Genomic DNA, 18,959 nt, shown 5'->3' with positions numbered 1-18,959 from the left:
AGTTGTTACTACATCTTTACTAATAGCTCCAGGGCTTCCACAGAAATTTCAATCTCAAAGGATTTTAATGTTTTGTGTTATGGAGGTCTCTCTTCATTTTACTGCAAATGGGTTTTAGATATTTTGTTTACATATGTATCTATAGCAATATAAAGGAAAATGTAATTATAACAGAAAATATATGTCACTTCACCGCTGCTAAGAGTGGCAGTAGAGCTGGTCAGTTCAAGTAAGTTATTATCAAAAATCGGATGGCTGTGCGAGCACTGAAATATTTATGTGCGCACATTCAGAGATAGTAAAGAATTACAGGGATGTAGTTGTAGTAATATTCTGCAGAGCTGCCCTTCCGTACTCCCATTCATTCAATAATAAACACTTTCTGTACTGAGTCTTATAATGCCATCTGTGAAAGGTTTGTTAATAGTTTAGCTAAGCAGAACTATTTACCCAACACTGAATCCTATCTTCTTTTTTCCCTACTTTGAGTGTCCTGCATGATTCAGAAATGAACCTCTCTCATCTACCAAATACACAACAGATTCAAATATGCCAGGAAATTCATTCAATTCAATTCAGTTCACAAATCCACTCTTAGCCGGCAGTCATTCATTCATTAATGTATTAATTTATCTATGCTTTCATGCAGGTATCTATTTATTCATGCACATTTTAGAGAAAGACGAATCACCATATTCATACTTTAAGGTTCCTCCTTCCATAAACTGATAAATGTGAACTTCTTTCAAAGAGATGGTTGTAATCTGCAAGAGGTGAAATATACAACCAACATTTATCTGTTTAACTTTGGTTCATCTTACTTTTTCCTTGTAATACTATTTAAGTAACATTGAATCCTATTCTGTCTTTTCATACTCTGTGTATCTTGTTTATGTTCCACACAACTCAATACACACCAGATTTAAAGACGGCAGAATATTAATTTTAGTTCACAAAGCCACACATTGCAGCCATTCATTCACTTATGATTTAATTGTGGTATGACGTTATTTATGCAAGCATTTGACAAACGTGAATTACCATATTTATGCTTAAACATTTCTTTTTCCAAAAATCCATAATGTCGAGAAAAGGGCAGAATCGGTAAGAGGTGTAATATACATCCAAAATTTAACTGAGTCATGAAATGTTAATAAGGTGTCTACTATAAAGTGTATCAATACATTCTTGGATGCATTGTATTATCACTGTCATTGTTTACATTGTAACCCAGGCACTATTTATTTGGTGTTCTCAAAATTGTTTCCTCACTTACGGAAATGTATTTGCTTCCTCAATTCATTATAGAATATTTCTGTTTTTTATTGCCTTTGATGTTTTAGTCTCTGGTGATCTGAGTTTGAATTCTTTAAGTAGTGCAGATAGAAAATTATACATTCATGTATATATCGTTATATCCCCATTATGTATTCTTTACAAAACTGTCAAGGACTGTAAGGCAATCCCAAAGTTCAGCATTACATATGTGGACTTTTAATTCTACTGAAGGATAACATTCTGGTTCTGATTAGACCTGCTAATTAATTTACTTATGCCTGCTTATTGTAGAGTTCATATTAAAAACACTGATTTTGCAATTCTTTTTATCGAGTCACAGAATAGAGTAAAAATGTAGTTGTTTTTACAGAAGTAATGATTTTGGGCTTTCTTTTTCTTGTTTCTGTAAATTTATGTATAAGCTTGCTATCATGACTAAAGCTTCCTTATTAGTATCCAGTTTGGAGTGTCTGTGAATATTGTTCGATCTATTTAACTGTAAGATAAAGATTATTTGTAACTCAACATCTAGGATTTAAAGAATGTTGCAAATTTGCCTGTAGACCTCACAGAAAGGCATGGAAGGGGGCTCAATTTTAAATATCTGCAAAAGAGCATTTGTTGACTACCTGACTTTTAATATATAGAAACCTAGGAAGAATTAAACTGCTGACTGTGGTATGTTACCCTAATTGTATGTCTCTTGCCTATTTGTTGTGGATTATTGTAATGGGTCAAAGTCACATTGATCATTCTGAAGAAATTAATGAGTTCCTAAACTCCAATTAATGTTTTTCAAGCCTCCTTCGAATGTAGTAACCAGTTTGTAAATAGGCTATAGCACTTGTTCATAAAATCTGGTAACATGCTCTATTTTAGACAGTTCATATTGTCACCCATGTTGCTTGGTGGGACTAGATTTGATTGTTATGATTGTGGTAAAAGCAAAATCATAATTCACACAAGAATATACTTTAAATTCCTTAACATTTGTGACACCACTTTCTGCTGAAATTAATATTGAGATATTGAGATGTTCCTTGCTTGTTGTAAGTCGACAGTGGGCCTGATTCACAAAGGTAAACCTATGCTCTTGTGTAAGTTTATGATTATTTGCAATTCATAATTTTTAGTATCTTTGTGATTGGCCATCTTTTATGTGGAGTCTTCGCCACAAATGCAGAGACTCTGCAGTCAAAAAGGAACTACTGGTAAAATTCCTCAGTGAATTGTAAAAAATCATAAATCCTCTGGTGCAGCAATGCATAGGTCTTCAATATGCATGTTTCCAATAAATGTCATAATGGTGAATATAAGCTGAATCCATATACGAAATAGATATTTTCAAACTTTGTATTCTTCCAATGAAAAAGATAGTAGAGAAACCTATAGAAACCTTTTGACAGTTGGCAGGCTCTTATCTGACATTCCTATCTCACCTACATTTTCTGCCCCAAATGCAAGTTCCAGTCACAACACAATGGGGAATTGAATCACTCTTTATCAAATGCTCCACTGCGTGCCATTATATTTCGCTGGCAAGAGCAAATTCTCACCTGCTTAGAAAAGATTATCTTTCAAAATAAAGGTACAAGAGACAATATTTCATGAGGTGAGTTGGACACCTTGGAATTGTATTGGCAGTCTAGCTGTTGACATAAAGGGAGTTTACAATGATAGACAAGATTGTTCATAAGTACAAGATATGTGGGGTCTAACAGAATCTTTTTGTGATCTTTGTATGAAATAATTATGTCTGAAGCAATTGAGAGATTGCAGCCCTTTCAGTGCAAAACACACATTTCAAAACAAAAAATAACACCCTTGTCAAGCCTTCCTCATAAGCTAAATTAACCCTGCTGGCTTCACAAAATGGCTTCTGTCTCCAAGGATCAGTCTCTCTCAATGGAGAACCTCCAGATTGAACTAGATGAGTTGTCATAATGACATTACAGATAAGTAATCTGGCATTACCGACTGTAGAGGGGTGAGGTGTAAACCTTTAGAACATTGAACACATCCCTGTAAGTAGCTAAATATATCTCAATGTTGAGGTGTAATTACGCACCAGAACTTCGTTCTCCCGGATTCATGCATCAGAGTCCAATTATGTATTGGCCATACAGAAAAAAGGGATTCTAGTGGGCTAGAAGAATATTGATCCCTTACACAACTGAATGGGCTGAGAGATCCACAGCCTAGCCACGACAAGTATAGCCCTGAAGGAAAGGTATACCATTTCCTTATATTCCAGACAAACTATCCTCTTTATCACTGTGCTGTTTCTTCCATTGTCAAAAGTTACATCCATTTCTCTTCAGAAGATTTTTTTTGTATTGCTGCTGTGAAATGACTTGTATTGCTTCTTTCGTTGGCAGGTGCCTTTGTAGCACATGCCTGCATGCATCACATTTCGCTCAATATATTTAGTTATGTTTATTCTTTCGGGTGGGCATTCGAATCTCTTCTAATACAATTAACATCAATATATTCCCAGAAGGGCTCCAGGCGTGTATGCTTATGATTGAGATGGGCAGTCCCCCCTAGTGGCTAACACTGGTCTCACCAGGGGCTATCAGGCAAATTAACAAGTCTTGTGTGATAAAGGGCCTTGTTTGACATAGTTAGCCCCTACTTTTTGTCTGGTATTTGATGTAGTTTCAAAGTTGTCAGTGCTCAGAACCCTGCTAAACAGGTTCCCTGGGTCAGATCTCTTTCCCAAAACTGTTGTAATGCTCTGGCACAATTGGAAACACCTCTAGGTGCTCCTATAAGTCCCTAGTAGGTGGTTCTAAGGTACCCAGGGCATGAGGTACTAAGGGTAGACCCCTGAGGCAGCAGCATAGATTGTGTTTCCCTCAGGGACCGTGCATCCAAGTGCACCCAGCACTGCCACTTGTCCTGGTGCAATCCTAGAAAGCCAAACAAACATGACACACATCCTGTGTGCCCTGTCCACTACACACTGCATGCAATATAGGTAGGTCACCCCTCTGGCAGACCTTTCAGTCCTAAGGCAGGGTTGCCATCTAACTTCACGCGTGGGCATAGATGCATGAGCAACATGCCCCTACTGTGCCTCTGCCAATCTGTGAAATGCTAGGTGAACATAACAGCCATTTTATGTGCATGTGCTGGACACTGGTCAGTATGAGTTTCACAGCTACATGATGGCCACTCTGCACCCTGGGTTGTTTGGTATCAAACAACTCAGAATGATAAATCCAAACTGGTACCATTATTGAATTTATTGCAAAATGTACCCGGGGGCCACCTTGGAGATGCCTCCTGCAAAAGCTAACTACCCTGGCATGGTTGCTGGCCATTCACAACCAGCCTGCCACTACCAGACAGGATTCTGGAACTCTAGGGTGAGAGCCTGTGCTTTCTGTGTCCAGAGAACAAAGCCCTTGTGGGCAGAGGCGTTACACTTCCCCAAGGAATGTGCACAGCCCTGGCTATGATCTTCAAAGGGCTTACCACTCATGAAACTCGACTCCCCCAGCCCTGCTGCTAGCAGCAGATGGCCACCCCCATTGCTAATCCCCACTTTTGGTGGAAGCAATGGTGGAAAAATATACAAAGAACAGGACGAGTGGCCACCCCCAGCTTGCACCCCCCCTACCTAAATAGCCTATCAGGGATAGGGAAGCGAAACCTGCCCGCAGGAAGTGGTCACTTAGTGGGTGTAGACACCCTAAGTTAGATGACCCATTGGTCACTACTAGGTACTCTAAAAGAAGTATTTAATGGCCATCCGTAGACCTGCAGATCAGATCCCAAGGACACAAGGAGACCAGCAACAAAGAAGACCCAAGGCTTGAAGACTGCATTCCTGCTACACAAAGAAAAAGGTACCAAACCCTTCCTGCTGCACCCAGGACTCGAGAATCGCCACTGAGGGGTTGCTCCGGCATTGGACAAACTCTAAAAATCCCCAAAGGGCCTCCACCCTGCTGAAAATCACCAAAGATCTCCCTCCAGAATGAAGGCATCGTTCTTTTGCAACAAAGATCCAAAGACCAGGGAAGTTGAGTTAACTGAACAGCTGCTGACCAAGGAACCAGATGCATCAGCTGGACCAAATTTCACCCAACAAACCAGGAGGACAAACCCACAAGTGTGCCAAGTTTGATGGCACTGCACCTTCCAGTGGATGAACCATGCAGTAGCCTGTGGTACTGGTCACTCAACATCGGACACCAAGAAGAAATATTGACACCGGACTCCAAAAGGACTAGAACAAAGCTCCAGTCGAGGGACTTCAGAAACCAGCAAACCACCTACCATAGTGGCCCTGCTGACCTGCAAGCAACCATCAAAGTGACTTCCCTCCTGCTTCCAAGGGCACCTTTGGACACAGCTCTTGGCTCCTCTATCTGCTCTGCACTCTGCCTCCCTGGGCCCTGCACAAGAGAACCAGCTGTGCTCTTATGGTCTCCCACCCCATGCGACCTCTACACTCCAAGTGGAAGCAGTTCTTCCCACCAAAACCAGAAACCTGAACTCCTCCGGCTGGCCCACAAGACTTCTTGACGACCTTGACCTAAAAGCAAAAGGAGACATTGGTGAACGCATTGCCTGATTTTATATGCATTTTTAAAGTTTTCTCCCACTGATTCTTATGGCGTGTAATTATGCAGAAAAATACTACTTTTGCTAAACTTTTAAAAACCATAACTTTAAAAACACTTACCTGATTTTGATGATCTTGGTCTTAAAAAATTTAGAAAAATCTGAAGTAGTTTTGTAAATTGGCATCAAGTTATTCTTTTGAGTGTGTGTCTTGCTTTATTGATACTGTGAGTACAACAAATGCTTTGCACTTCTCCAAGATTGGCCTAATTGCTCAATCAATCTACCATAATAATTAGAGCATTAGGTGGTCTATTTTTTACCCCTTTAAACCAATGTGTGGTTGTCGGGACTCTCTGCACAGTGTGCCTGGTTTTGCACACTACACAGAGAGCCAGCCTTCTACATCTTGTCACATAGATAATTTCCTTACAGTTTACACAGTAAGCTTAGCATACTTTTAGATTATCTCCAAAGCTTTTAGGATATTGTTGGTCCTTGATGACGTAGTTGGAGATAGATGCTAACAGTCAGAGATCTGAAATGACTTCACAGAGGATGTCACAAAGACTTTTAATGTGCTTAGCATTTTGTGCCCTGCTTGGGTTTGCTACTCAGTACAAAGTACAATAGCGTACTGCATTAGTGCACGCTGCTTAGATACTGCTTCTGTTGTCCTGAAATGCTACTGTGCTGTCACATCAATCAATCATTAGTTGTATAAAGCACGGCTTATCACCCTGGGAGGTATCCAGGTGCTAGGGAATTGTCTCTGCAGTTGGTAGATATTTCTCCAAGAGCCAGGTTATGTACTTTCTTCTGAAGTCGATGAGGGTGTGTGTGGTCCGCATGTGGTGGGAGAGGTCGTTCCAGATCTTGGTGGCGAGATGGGAGAAGGTGTGTCCTCCACTGTGGCTGTGTCGAACTCTCTGGACTTGGGTGAAGAATGTTGATCAGAGCTTCCTTGCAGGTTGGTGAAAGGAAAGTCTGTGGTTGATGTGGCTGGGTTCGAAGTTGTGAAGGGCTTTGTATGAGATGGTTAAGTCCTTGAATTTGCATCAATTGTGCATGGGCAGCCAGTGGAGATTCCTAAGGTGTGGGATGATGGGAGTCCACCTGGGAAGGTCTAGGATGAGTCTGGTGGCTGAGTTCTGGATGGTCTGGAGGCATTGGAGGAGTTGGGTGGGGAGTCCCATGTAGAGGGCGTTTCTGTACTCTAGCCTGCTGGTGATAATGGCTTGGATTACAATCTTTCTGGTTGCGCTGGGGATTCATCTGAAAATATTTCGTACTATACAGAGGTTGTAGAAGCTGGCGGTGGCCTCTGCATTTATCTGTCGTTTGAAGGGGTGCTTGATGTTTATGATGATGCTGAAATTGTGGTCGGTCAGGGGATGACTGAGTGTGGAGTGCCACAGGAGTCATCTCAGGGGTTGGGGTTGTTTCTGAGGAGAGGGAGAGAATAAGTTCAGTATTGTCAGCATCTGACATGTGAGTGAGTGAGTCACAAGTTTCCTACTTCATACTTTCATCTCAGCATATTTGTCTCATTCTGCTCATCACTGCTATTTGTGAAGGCTTTCAGCTCATAACAGATATTGATATTTTTTATATACCGCATGAATGCCAAAGGTGTTTTGGCACTGAGTCTGCTACATTGAAAAAATAAACTGGCAAAAGCAAAGAATTTACCACCAGGGAGGGCCTATACCTGATCACATAAAATAGGAGACTAGCCAAGTTTTAAGATGTTTCCTAAAATTGGAATGTTTAGGCTAAACTCTAAGCTGGTAGGGTAACTCATTCCACAGCTGAGAAGTGACGTGGGTACAACTCTTTCCACCCCAGCACCACTTTCTGTTTATAGAGACATTTACTGTCCTATAATTTGCAGAGAGCAAGGTTCTTGTGGGGATATACCAGGAGAGATGTATTTTCAGATAGAATGGACCTTTGCCATGCAATGTTTTGTGTGCTACACATAGGGGGTCATTCTGACCTTGGTGGTCCATGACCGCCATGGCGGAGGGCGGCGGAAGCACCGCCAACAGGCTGGCGGTGCTTCCTGGGCGATTCTGACCGCGGCGGTAAAGCCGCGGTCAGAAAAGGGGAGCCGGCGGTTTCCCGGCGGTTTCCCGCTGGCCCAGGGAATCCGCCATGGCGGCGCTGCTTGCAGCACCAACATGGGGATTCCGAGCGCCTTCCCGCCAGCCTGTTTCTGGCGGTGTTCACCGCCGGAACCATGATGGCGGGAAAGGGTGCCGTGGGGCCCCCTAACAGGGCCCCACAAAGATTTTCACTGTCTGCTGTGCAGACAGTGAAAATCGCGACGGGTGCCACTGCACCCGTCGCACCCCTTCAACTCCGCCGGCTCCATTCCGAGCCGGCTTCATTGTTGAAGGGGCTTTCCCGCTGGGCCGGCTGGCGGTCTTCTGGCGGTCGCCCGCCGGCCCAGCGGGAAAGCCGGAATGGCCGCCGCGGTCTTTCGGCGGGAAGAGCTTGGCGGGCGCCGACCGCCGCGGTCAGAATGACCGCCATAATGCTTTGAAGATCACGTTTTTCCACACAGGGGGTCAATAGAGCTCATATAACTGGCTTAAACCTAGGAATTCTTTTTAGTAGTCGAGCTGCTGCATTTTTTAAGCCTTCTCAAAAAAACATTGGTAAATGCCTAAATATAAGACAATAGGCCTGTATAGGCTGGACTTCAGCCCTCAACCAGTCCGAATATTTGCCTAAAGTTAATTTAGAATCTTTCATGATTAAGGGTTGAAGACCTCTTTAAAAGTTAAAAGATCACTCAAGTCTATTTTACTGATTTTGTTCTAAGCTTGAACCTTTTTTACTTTGGATGTTCTTTTTGTTGATAGGAGTTAAAGGAACATATTTTAGACTAAAATTGACTGTTTTATGGTCTGACCAAATTTTAGGTAAAATAATCCCTCACATTTCAGATCAGAGTGCGGCTAGGTGCTGCTGCACACAATGGATAAATCTATCAGAAAGTTGCCTTGTTCCTTGAATAGATGTCAGGGTACCTAGTACTTTTCGTACCTTTACAGCTTCCATGGGCACATTAGGACCATCTAGATGTGTCTCGGTGCATGCAGAGACCTCTGGATGGCAACATGTTGGTTTCCTTGTAGAACTGAAACTTCTTCCACTCTTCCTAGTCCCCTTATGCATTGGGTTATATTTGACTGTTGTATGGTGGTGTTTATTACTACATGTAAGTGGGTACCTCTAGGCCTCTTGGACTTTGTGTGAAAACAGCTCTGATGGATATATATGTATCTGTAGACCTGTTTAAATGGATTCCAGTATGGTTGTTGGCTGAGAGTATGGATGTATGTTACTCCATTTGTCTGCCTGAAAAAGTGTCCATATGTATTTTAGCATGGTTGCATGCAAACCCATATGTAATGTGCTGTTATTTGCGCACTCTATAAAAAAAATCTAAGATTTTTTTTTGTCAATGCTTATGGTCCAAGCAATTGCCTATCATAAAGGGCCTCATTACGACCTTGGTGGAGAGGATTACTCCGTCCCAAACGTGACGGCTATCCTGCCCGCCATATTACAAGTGCCATCATATTCTATGGAACTTGTAAAATGGTGGACGAGATATCCGTCACTTTTTGGACGGAGCAATCCCTTCGCCAAGGTCATAATCAGGCACATAATGAATTGCATGGAATTTCGGTGTTGGGCACCACTTAGGACTCAACGAAGTGGTGGAACTAGAGACTGGGGTATTTGTTACAAGCAGAGATAACCTCCAGCAAGTAGGACAGTCCGTGTGATGGGGATGATGAAACCTTCAAGGAAATGAGGCATTTAACCTGGCTACACAATTAATTGTGGATGGCATAGATTTGCTGAAGTAAGCCAGTTGGTTTATTTATAAAATATTTTTTTTGCACAGAGAGTATAGATTTAGCCTGATCCAAACGAAATAAGGCTATGCAAACTCACTTATGATGTTTTTCAAGTGAGTGTTAATTGTGCATGACACAGCTGCATTTATACTGTATAACTTTACAAACGGGAAAAATGGCTTGTGAAAGTATTTTTACTATATTGTATGTAATTGACTCAGGTGCAAAGTATAAATTTAATCAATTTAGGAATGGCGCTTTTCAGTTGACAAAGGCTGAACTACACAGCCTGAGTTTGTGTTGAATGCTGCTGAATAAATTACATCATGATTCTCCAGTTCGAGTGCAGGCTTGTATGTATGTATGTATGTATGTGTATATATATATATATATATATATATATATATATATATATATATATATATATATATATACTAATGATTTTCTCCTAGGAATCCTGCCCCAGTCGACGACCATTTCCCACTGGCAAATCCAGGAGACAGCACAAACCAGTACAGATTGATTTGCTATTACAAAAAGGTTTTTTTATTTCATAATAAAGTGCAAAATGCGAGGTTCCACAAAGAAAACTGGCCAAAATATCACATCCTCTCTTTGCTTGATTTATCAAACCATTTTGCCTTAAAATTTAGGCCAAAATCATTATTTTTGCACCCATCCACTGAAGAAGAACAATTTTCGGTTTGAAAATAAGAGGGTTGTCATATTGGAATTCATTTCCACCTTAAACATAGTATTTTCAGGCAGAGTGATATTTAAAACAAATCTTGTGTATCCCAAATTGGTCAGCAATCATATATGTATTGTAACTTGCTGTACCTGTCAGTCTGATGTTGCTGAGAAGTGATAATTAATTAGAAACCAGATCTAAGATTTTTCTTCTGCAGGATAATACAAATTTCAAAAAATAACTGTAGGATGCATGTTACTTTTCAGCTTCTCTCGTTAGTCATGGTTTTTGTTATTATTTTCAGCACGTAGTGGCAGCTATCAATGCAGGAGTTATGCCTCTTGGAAACACATCTAATCACAGTCACTGGGATTTGGGGAGTTCTTTCTTCTTTGCTGGTACTGTAATTACAACCATTGGTAGGTACTACATTTTATTTTGACATTTTCCTTTCATATTAGTGAAATTTTATGGTATGCAAAATTGTAAGCTTGCTGCTCATTATAATGCTTTTTATCGGTAATAACCTTTCGTCTGGTATTGGGTAACATGCAATCCCCCTCTTTTTGTAGGAATGCCCCATTTTTAGGTCTTTCGAGAGACAGCTTTATTAGTTTGTTTTACAGACTCATTGTTACAAATACTTTGACATATCCATAGAGTGGGCTATTTGCCCGTCTCTTGCTCATGATTCAATACCTTCCTGTCTTTTGGATTCCCCTTATTCTGATATGATGGTTTTTGTCTCTTTTCTTGTGTTTGTCCCTTGTGTAGAGTACTTTGGGTTCACCACCTTTTGATTGGATGAATTATATCCATCTACCGCTGAAAGCAGGGAACTATGTTCCTTTATGCATGCTTCTATAACATTTGTTCCCCTCGTTTCTCTTCCCCGTTGTGTGTTTGCATCTTGTTGCTGTCTCCCACCTCTCTTCCTTTTTCTCTGTCATCTTCTCTTCTTCCTTCACTCCTATCTCGCTTTCCCTCAAATATATCCATTGTTTCTTCTCCCCCCTCTTTTCTTCACTTTCTCCCCAATTCATAATGTTCACTATTACTCAAGCACAATAAAAATACTGAGCTGCAACTGGTCCAGAGCGGCATTAGGAAAGGAAGAAGAGAGGGGAAACAACATTGCTATGAATGCAGCAAATGAGCACCAAATATAATACCATGAAACAATGCTAAGGCATACAGTACCCTCAGTAGCAGTGATTAGTGGGTAACCGGTGGCCATAAATGGTGGTCTGTGTGCAACTTGAGGAACACATCAAAGAAGAGGCAGCCATAGAAGGATGGGTGACAATAGCCAAGGCTCCTACTGCAAGAGCCTGGGTGTCCGTACTGGGAAGAGTGCCACATAGGTAGCAATGGACGCAGGGTGCAGAGGTGTGGACGGAGGAGACTCTGTGCAAAGACACCTTGCTTCACTGCTTGAAGTTAGTGAAGATGCCAGGAACAAATCCATTTGTCTATGGTGTTGGCCACTAAGACACCGAAGAACTCAACTGGGAGGTCACCACAGGAAGTGATCTCACGGAGGAAGGGGAAGTGACGTCAGAGGGATTGTAATACAGTTTTACTTTTGCAAGGAGGAGAGAGGAAAATAAAGAAAAACTGTAAAAGCCCTACCATGTCTGCTTTTCTGTCCTTATAACCCGATACAACATCACAACTGGTGACAAAGTGGTGGTACAGTGAATCACCCTGATGACATCAGTGTCCAGAGATTCCCAAACAATGGTGGACTGGTAAGCAGACCTCACCCTCCCCGCTGGACACAATCCCAACTGCTGCATTTGTGGTGTCTGCACCCATACCCCAAGCGCACAGGATCGCACAGCTCAGAGAAGAAACATGCCCCAGAAGCTCATACACGTGGCCTGCAAGACATCCAAAGGCCTCACAACCTGAGTGGGTGCATAAACAAGGGAGTGTTTCTCCCCTGCAGTTTGAGAATGTGGCTGTGAGGCTCTCACATGCCTTCCGGCCAACCTGAGTGCTGCAACAACACAATGATGCCAAAAGGAGTCAAAGCGGGGACCAGAACAAAAAAACACACCTTGTACTCCTAGGAGGCAGACGTTTTAGGTTGTGAAGCACCCCACCGTCTGCACACCTGGCAGCTACTAGAGGTGGCCATTTTGAACTTGGAAGAGCCTCACTACCTGAATATGCGGCAGCCATTGCACTTCAGATTCAGTGATTTCAACAATTATTAAAACAAGAGACTCAGGATAATTGATGGATGACAGTCCAATCTGTTCTGAAGATGAATGCTTATGGAAACACACACACAGAAAATGCTGGGCACAGCAAGAGCAGAAGTGTGGGCTGAATGAAAGGCCACCACCATGGAGGCAGGGGTGAGCCACAAGGAAAACACACTTGTAAAGAGTAGCATAAACCAAAGACAGACAAGCTTTGTGTCCAGAGGGCCAGCATGAACATGGTACCACAGAACATACCCAGCCATGGCTCAAATATGAAAGAGTGTGGAAAGGAATACAACTTCAAGTCCATCTGCCGAGTGCAAGGTAGGTGGGGAAAACAGATCGACACAGCAAAAGAGAAGACAGATTACACACATGGACAGCCACAGATCAAAAGGAAAAGAGAGGCATCAAGTACGAACCATTGAGACCAAGTCTCTACAACAGGTCTGCACATCATCTTTCAGGCATTGACCACATCAGCATCCAGTGACAGCACAGACAAGGGATACCGCCTCCTGATTTCTGGAGCTGGTCCAAAGAATCAGACTGCCATAGCTAACCTCTGAATAGGGACCACAGGGAGTAGTTTGTGGTGGATAGTGATGCATTGGTGAACATGATGGGGACACAAGAACTAGCACACATGCAGCACAAACGTCAGCTTGTCAAGACAAATAGGAAAATCTACACATGGGCAGGGAAGAAACCACTGAAATGCACCGGCAAATTCACAATGACCTTCAAGCTTTAAAGACGAGAAGGTTCCCCATGCTAATCAGTGGACTGGGAAGAATGAAGGATGTCTGCTTCAAACTGCACGTAAACCAGAAAATCCTCTCATTCGCACAAGGACAAAGGCGAGTGGCAGTCCGCCTCCAAAAAGCAGAGGAAACATAAATTAGACGTTTTCTGAAGCTAAGCATTATTGGAATGTCCAAGGGCCTCTTGGGTCTCACAGATTATAGATGTGTCAAAAACAGACACCAGTGGAGATGTGTGGATGTGTGTCGATATGCTCCAACCAAACAAAGCAACAGAACAAGAACACCATCTTCCGCACATTTCAGACATAATCACATAACTGAATGGAACAAACTGTTTTCCAAACTCTACTGGAACGAGGGCTACCACCAAAAAGAACATGATCAGGAAGTCACCGGGTAAGTCATCCAGCCAATAGGCAGCTTATTCAGCTACAGTGATAACATACTGGTGTTCAGAACCATGAAGGAGACACATGATGGAACTGTACACAGAGCGTTTAGTCATAGAAGTAGGTCTCATACTTGATGCCGGGAAATATGAGATTCACAAAATCGAGTGAAACCTTTTTGGCTACATAGAAATGACTCAAGGCAGGGACAAAGTCAGTGCCCTCACTGCCATGCACTCACCACAAGATGTTGGCATTCGAAGATTCTTCTTGGGCATGGTGAGCTCCTGCCCCAGATACATACAAGAGTTTGCCACCATAAGTGCACTCCCCACCACCTGACAAGGCAACATGTAGACTTCAGATGGTGATCTGAGTGTGAACAAAGCTTTTGAAGCATCAAAACAGAGATAGAGGAGGCAGCAGTCGTGGCATACTTGAACTCTAAACTAAACACAAAGGTGACAGCAGATGCCAGCCTGGTGGGGCTGGTGGCCACACTAACACAACACACAGATTACACAAAGTCACTGTGACAGATGGTAGCATACACCAACAGAAGCCTGTCGGATACCTAAAATGCCTATTCCCAAACTGAAAAAGAGGACTTAGGAGTAGTCTGGGGCTGCAAAAACCTTAATATGTTCATTTACATAAAAACGTTCCACATTGTAATGGACCACCAAGACCTGCCTATGATCTTTGGCAACCACAAAGCAAAAATGCTGCTGAGGATTGAGTGACTGGGCATACTTCTGTCAGAATACAACTATGTAATCATACACACGTCAGGGAAATAACACAATTCTGTTGCCTACTACTCAAGACACCTTCTACAGTCAATCAAGACAAATCAGTCAGTTGCTGAGTAGTCAGCACCAGTGTACCCACAACGCTGTCAGTCTCCCAAGTGATTGTGGCAGTGGATGAGAACGGAGACCTGAAGATTGCGACACACCTGATCAAGACACACAAATGGAGACATAGTAAAGCCTCAGGAAGTGACCCTGAAGAGATCAGATCCTTCCACAACATCCAGGATGAACTGGCCGTAACAGAAGATGGACTCATACTTAAGGGATCCCGCAACATAGTACACAAGGGCCACTGTTGGATAGTAACCACCAAAAGAACCTTATGGAAGACAAAAAGGTGCAGATGGGTCACCTGTGCTTCTCCACATCAGATCTACCTGAGAATGAATGGAAACTGTTGGCCCTCAAACTCTTCTGTCCCCTGCCTTCAAGCAAGCACCTGCTGGATCTGGTGGACAAATACTCCTGGTTCCCTCTGGTCAAGCTTATCTCATCAATTGGAGCAGTGAAAGTGGTCTGGATGATGGATAACATCTTCTCAATGCGGGGGATGCTGCAGATCCTCAAATCAGACAAAGGTCCACCCTTCACCAGTGAAGAGTCTAAAGACTTCTTAACCCTGGAAGCATTGAACAAAAACAGATCATGCCACAAAGCAATGAGATAGCAGAAAGAATAATGGGAGCCCTGAAAAGGACTGTACCATGAGCCACCAGTGAAGGTGTGGCAATTGAGAAAGCACTGTGCTAAGTCCTGTGGGCATATCAAACCAACCATTACTCGGCGACCATTGAAAGCTCAGCCACCCTGATGTTTTGCTGGGCCATCCAAACCAAACTTCGACAATGGACAGGCGCGCAAACCAGAGACATGACCAAACTCAGAACAATAGATAAGGAGAAGAAGAGAAAGATGAAGACCTGTGCGGCCGCAAGATGGCAGGCACAGAAAAAGATCCTCACTGAAAGGGACTGATAAGTTGTCAAGTAAAAGCAAATGGGGAAGTCTGACGCTACCTGTGACATAGATCCTCTGAAAGTGATGGAACGGAAATGTTGCTTTGTCACTGTGATCCAACCTGGGAAATACATCAAAAGGAATGCATTCACTTCAAGCCAGTGACAAGATAACCCACAGATGCAAGCACTTTGATAGAGAGGGTGGATGAGAGAGGAGAGCAAGCATCCAACACTGAGGTGGGAGAAGATTTCTATCCAAGATGCCTACACCTTCAGGACCCCATATAACCCAACTACGATGACTGATTCAAGAGATATGAATAAAGCTAAAATGTCCCATGTTCTAGTCTAACAAGGGAGGAGATGTGGAGTTGGGCTCCAAGATCTGAAGTATTGAGCCGAGCCACAGGAAGTGATCTCACAGGGGAAGTGGCATCAGGGGATTGGGAAAACAGTTTTACCATGCTCAAGGAGTGGAGAGAAGAATAAAGAAAAGCTGGCATAAAGTGTCTTTGTTCTTGCAGCCACGTACAACAACCAATTGTCACCTTACAGTGTGTACAGGGTGAAAGGTGTCATACTGATAGTACTGGTTTTCAATCAAAGCTAGCTATTTAAAGGCATCCTGTAAAGGTGGAAGATAGTGCCTTCTCACTAATAAAGGAGGAACTTTGATCTGCAATGTAAAGTCTGTCCCTGAAGTGGAAGATAGCTTTTTGAGATAGTGAAGCATTGAGCTTATTGAGGCGGGTTGCCTTCTAATTGCTAAGGAACATATGCTTGCCATTACTCGTTGCCACCTCTACTCATGCAATGACGTAGATACTATTGTCTTTAAATACATTATGAATAAGAAACAAGCAGTTCAACAGGAATCTCTTCATATAGCTAAAACATATTTTTATTACTAGGTTTCAGGATCAGGAGTCCCTACCTCTGGTACCCAGAAAGGGTCTCCCTGTATTTGTTATAGTGTACCCTTAGACATACAGCTACAATTAGGCACAATAAGGTAATGGCTCAGTTGATCACCTGATGGAAGTACCAGGCCTTTTGATTACAATATAGTAGGGAATCCAATTGCCCTTAAACCTTACAAATTACGCTCTTTAACCCCCTCGCTGCCAGGTCTTTTCCCCTCAGGTGCCAGGCCTTTTTTTTTTGCTATTTGGGTAAGTTCACACTTAGGCCCTCATACCTTTTTGTCCACATAAGCTACCAATGCCAAATTTGCATCCTTTTTTTCCAACATCCTAGGGATTCTAGAGGTACCCAGAGTTTGTAGGTTCCCCTGAAGGAGACCAAGAAAATAGCCAAAATACAGTGAACATTTTGTTTGTTTTTTTAAATGGGGAAAAAAGGGCTTCAGAAGAAGGCTTGTGTTTTTTGCCTGAAAATGGCATCAACAAAGGGTTTGCGTTGCTAAAATCACCATCTTCCCAGCTTTCAGGAACTGGCAGACTTGAATCAGAAAACCACGTTTTTCTACACAATTTTGGAATTTTAATGGGGCATACCCCATTATTACTATTTGTTGTGTTTTAAGCCTCCTTCCAGTTAGTGACAGAAATGGGTATGAAACCAATGCTGGATCCCGGAAAGCTAAACATTTCTGAAAAGTAGCCAAAATTCTGAATTCAGCAAGGGGTAATTTGTGTAGATCCTACAAGGAAATGCCCCAAAACACAACATGGACACATCACATTTTCCCAAAGAAAACAGACCTGTTTTTTGGAAAGTGCCTAGCTGTGGATTTTGGCCTCCAGCTCAGCTGGCACAGAAGAAAACCTACCAAACCTGTGCATTTTTCAAAACTAGACACCGAGGGGAATCCAAGATGGGGTAACTTGTGGGGCTCTCACCAGGTTCTGTTACCCAAAATCCTTTGCAAACCTCAAAATTTGACCAAAAAACACTTTTTCCTCACATTTTGGTGACAGAAAGTTCTGGAATTTGAGAAGAGCCACAAATTTCCTTCCACCCAGTGTTCCCCCTAAGTCTCCCAATACAAATGGAACCTCCCTTATGTGGGTAGGACTAGTGCCACCGAAAGGAAATGCCCCAAAAACACAAGTGGACCCATCAAAATGATCAAATACAAAACTATCTGTTTTTGCAGTGGGGGGGGGGCACCTGCGTTTTTGGTCCTGGGCTCAGCAATCATACAGGGAAACCTACCAAACCCAGACATTTCTGAAAACTAGACACTCGAGGGAGGCCCGGCAGGTGTGACTTGCGTGGATCCCACAGTGTTTTCTTACCCAGAATCAAGCAAACCTCACATTTAGCTGAAAAATCACATTTTTCCCACATTTTTTTGTGGGATCACATCACCAGGACATATTTCCTACCACCCAACTTTCCCCTCAGTCTCCTGGTAAAAATGATACCTCACTTGTGTAGGTAGGCCAAGTGCCTGTGACAGGGAAGAGCCAAAAAATGTCGAAATTGAGGGGGAACCAAAGCGAGTCCAAAAGGGCAGTTTGAAAAAATATTTTTATGCTGACAAGTGGGGCAGAATTTTTATCTGTATAAATGAGACAATGCTGAGTGGTAGGAATTTTGTGGATTTCTGCAGACTCTGGAAGATTCCATCACAAAAATGTGGAAAAAATTTCTGATTTCCAGCAAAGTTGGAGGTTTTCAGGGCATTGTGGGTAAGAAAATGGTGCGGGCTGCATGTGAAGCACACCACCCTGGACTCAACCAGATGTTTAGTTTTCAGATGTGTCTAGGTGTTGTGGATTTTTCTACATGGCAGCGTCCCAAAGTCAAAAAAGTGCAGCCCTAACCATTCCAAGTGGGACGATTCTGAGAGTTAGCCAAACTCTCATGGCCCAAATGTAAAACTTAAACCCCAAATAATCAAATGTCCTCTTGCTTGCCGTGGGATAAGATGTTTTAGTGTGCAGGGGGAGAGCTGAAAGACTGTTACCCCCTTCAGTTGGGGTGGGGAATAACCAGGCCCATACTGGTTGATAGCCACCACCACACCATTTTCTTTTTTTTTTTTTTAATTCCCTGGCATCTAGTAGACTTTCTGCCCCCAGGGTGTGGACAGGGGGTAATTGCCTCATCTGCCCACTGGTGGGCAGAACAACTTGGGCCCCATTTATTTGGGGTGGGGGTATAGCTACACCCCCACCCTCTTATTTGAAAAAAAAATCTTCCCTGGTTTCTGGTGGGCTTTCTGCCCACCTTGGGGGCAGATGGGCCTTCCAAAAATAGGCGGATCTGCCCCCAAGGGGGGCTGATATGGCCAACAGTAATGTGCCCCCATGGGGAGTGATCCTTGCTAAAGGGCTGCCCCCCAAACAAAACACACATACCCACCCACCAATCCCTGGTGCCTAGAAAAAGGCCGATCTGCCCCCAAGGGGAGCAGAAGTGGCCT

At 42.9% G+C, this 18,959-nt stretch overlaps 1 protein-coding gene across 2 annotated transcripts in view; it reads left to right on the top strand.

The window, feature by feature from the left end:
- Positions 1-18,959, top strand: part of KCNK2 (potassium two pore domain channel subfamily K member 2) — a 417,482-nt gene that overhangs the window by 246,193 nt on the left and 152,330 nt on the right. For both annotated transcript variants that reach the window (XM_069233893.1, XM_069233894.1), the window contains exon 3: positions 10,727-10,841. In XM_069233893.1, the coding sequence (XP_069089994.1) occupies positions 10,727-10,841 (115 nt within the window). The remainder of the gene's footprint in view (positions 1-10,726; positions 10,842-18,959) is intronic.

This window comes from Pleurodeles waltl, chromosome 5 (assembly GCF_031143425.1).
Source record: "Pleurodeles waltl isolate 20211129_DDA chromosome 5, aPleWal1.hap1.20221129, whole genome shotgun sequence".
Classification (NCBI taxonomy): domain Eukaryota; kingdom Metazoa; phylum Chordata; class Amphibia; order Caudata; family Salamandridae; genus Pleurodeles; species Pleurodeles waltl.
Note: the sequence above shows the minus strand (reverse complement) of the source record. Positions and strands in the feature narration are given on the sequence as shown.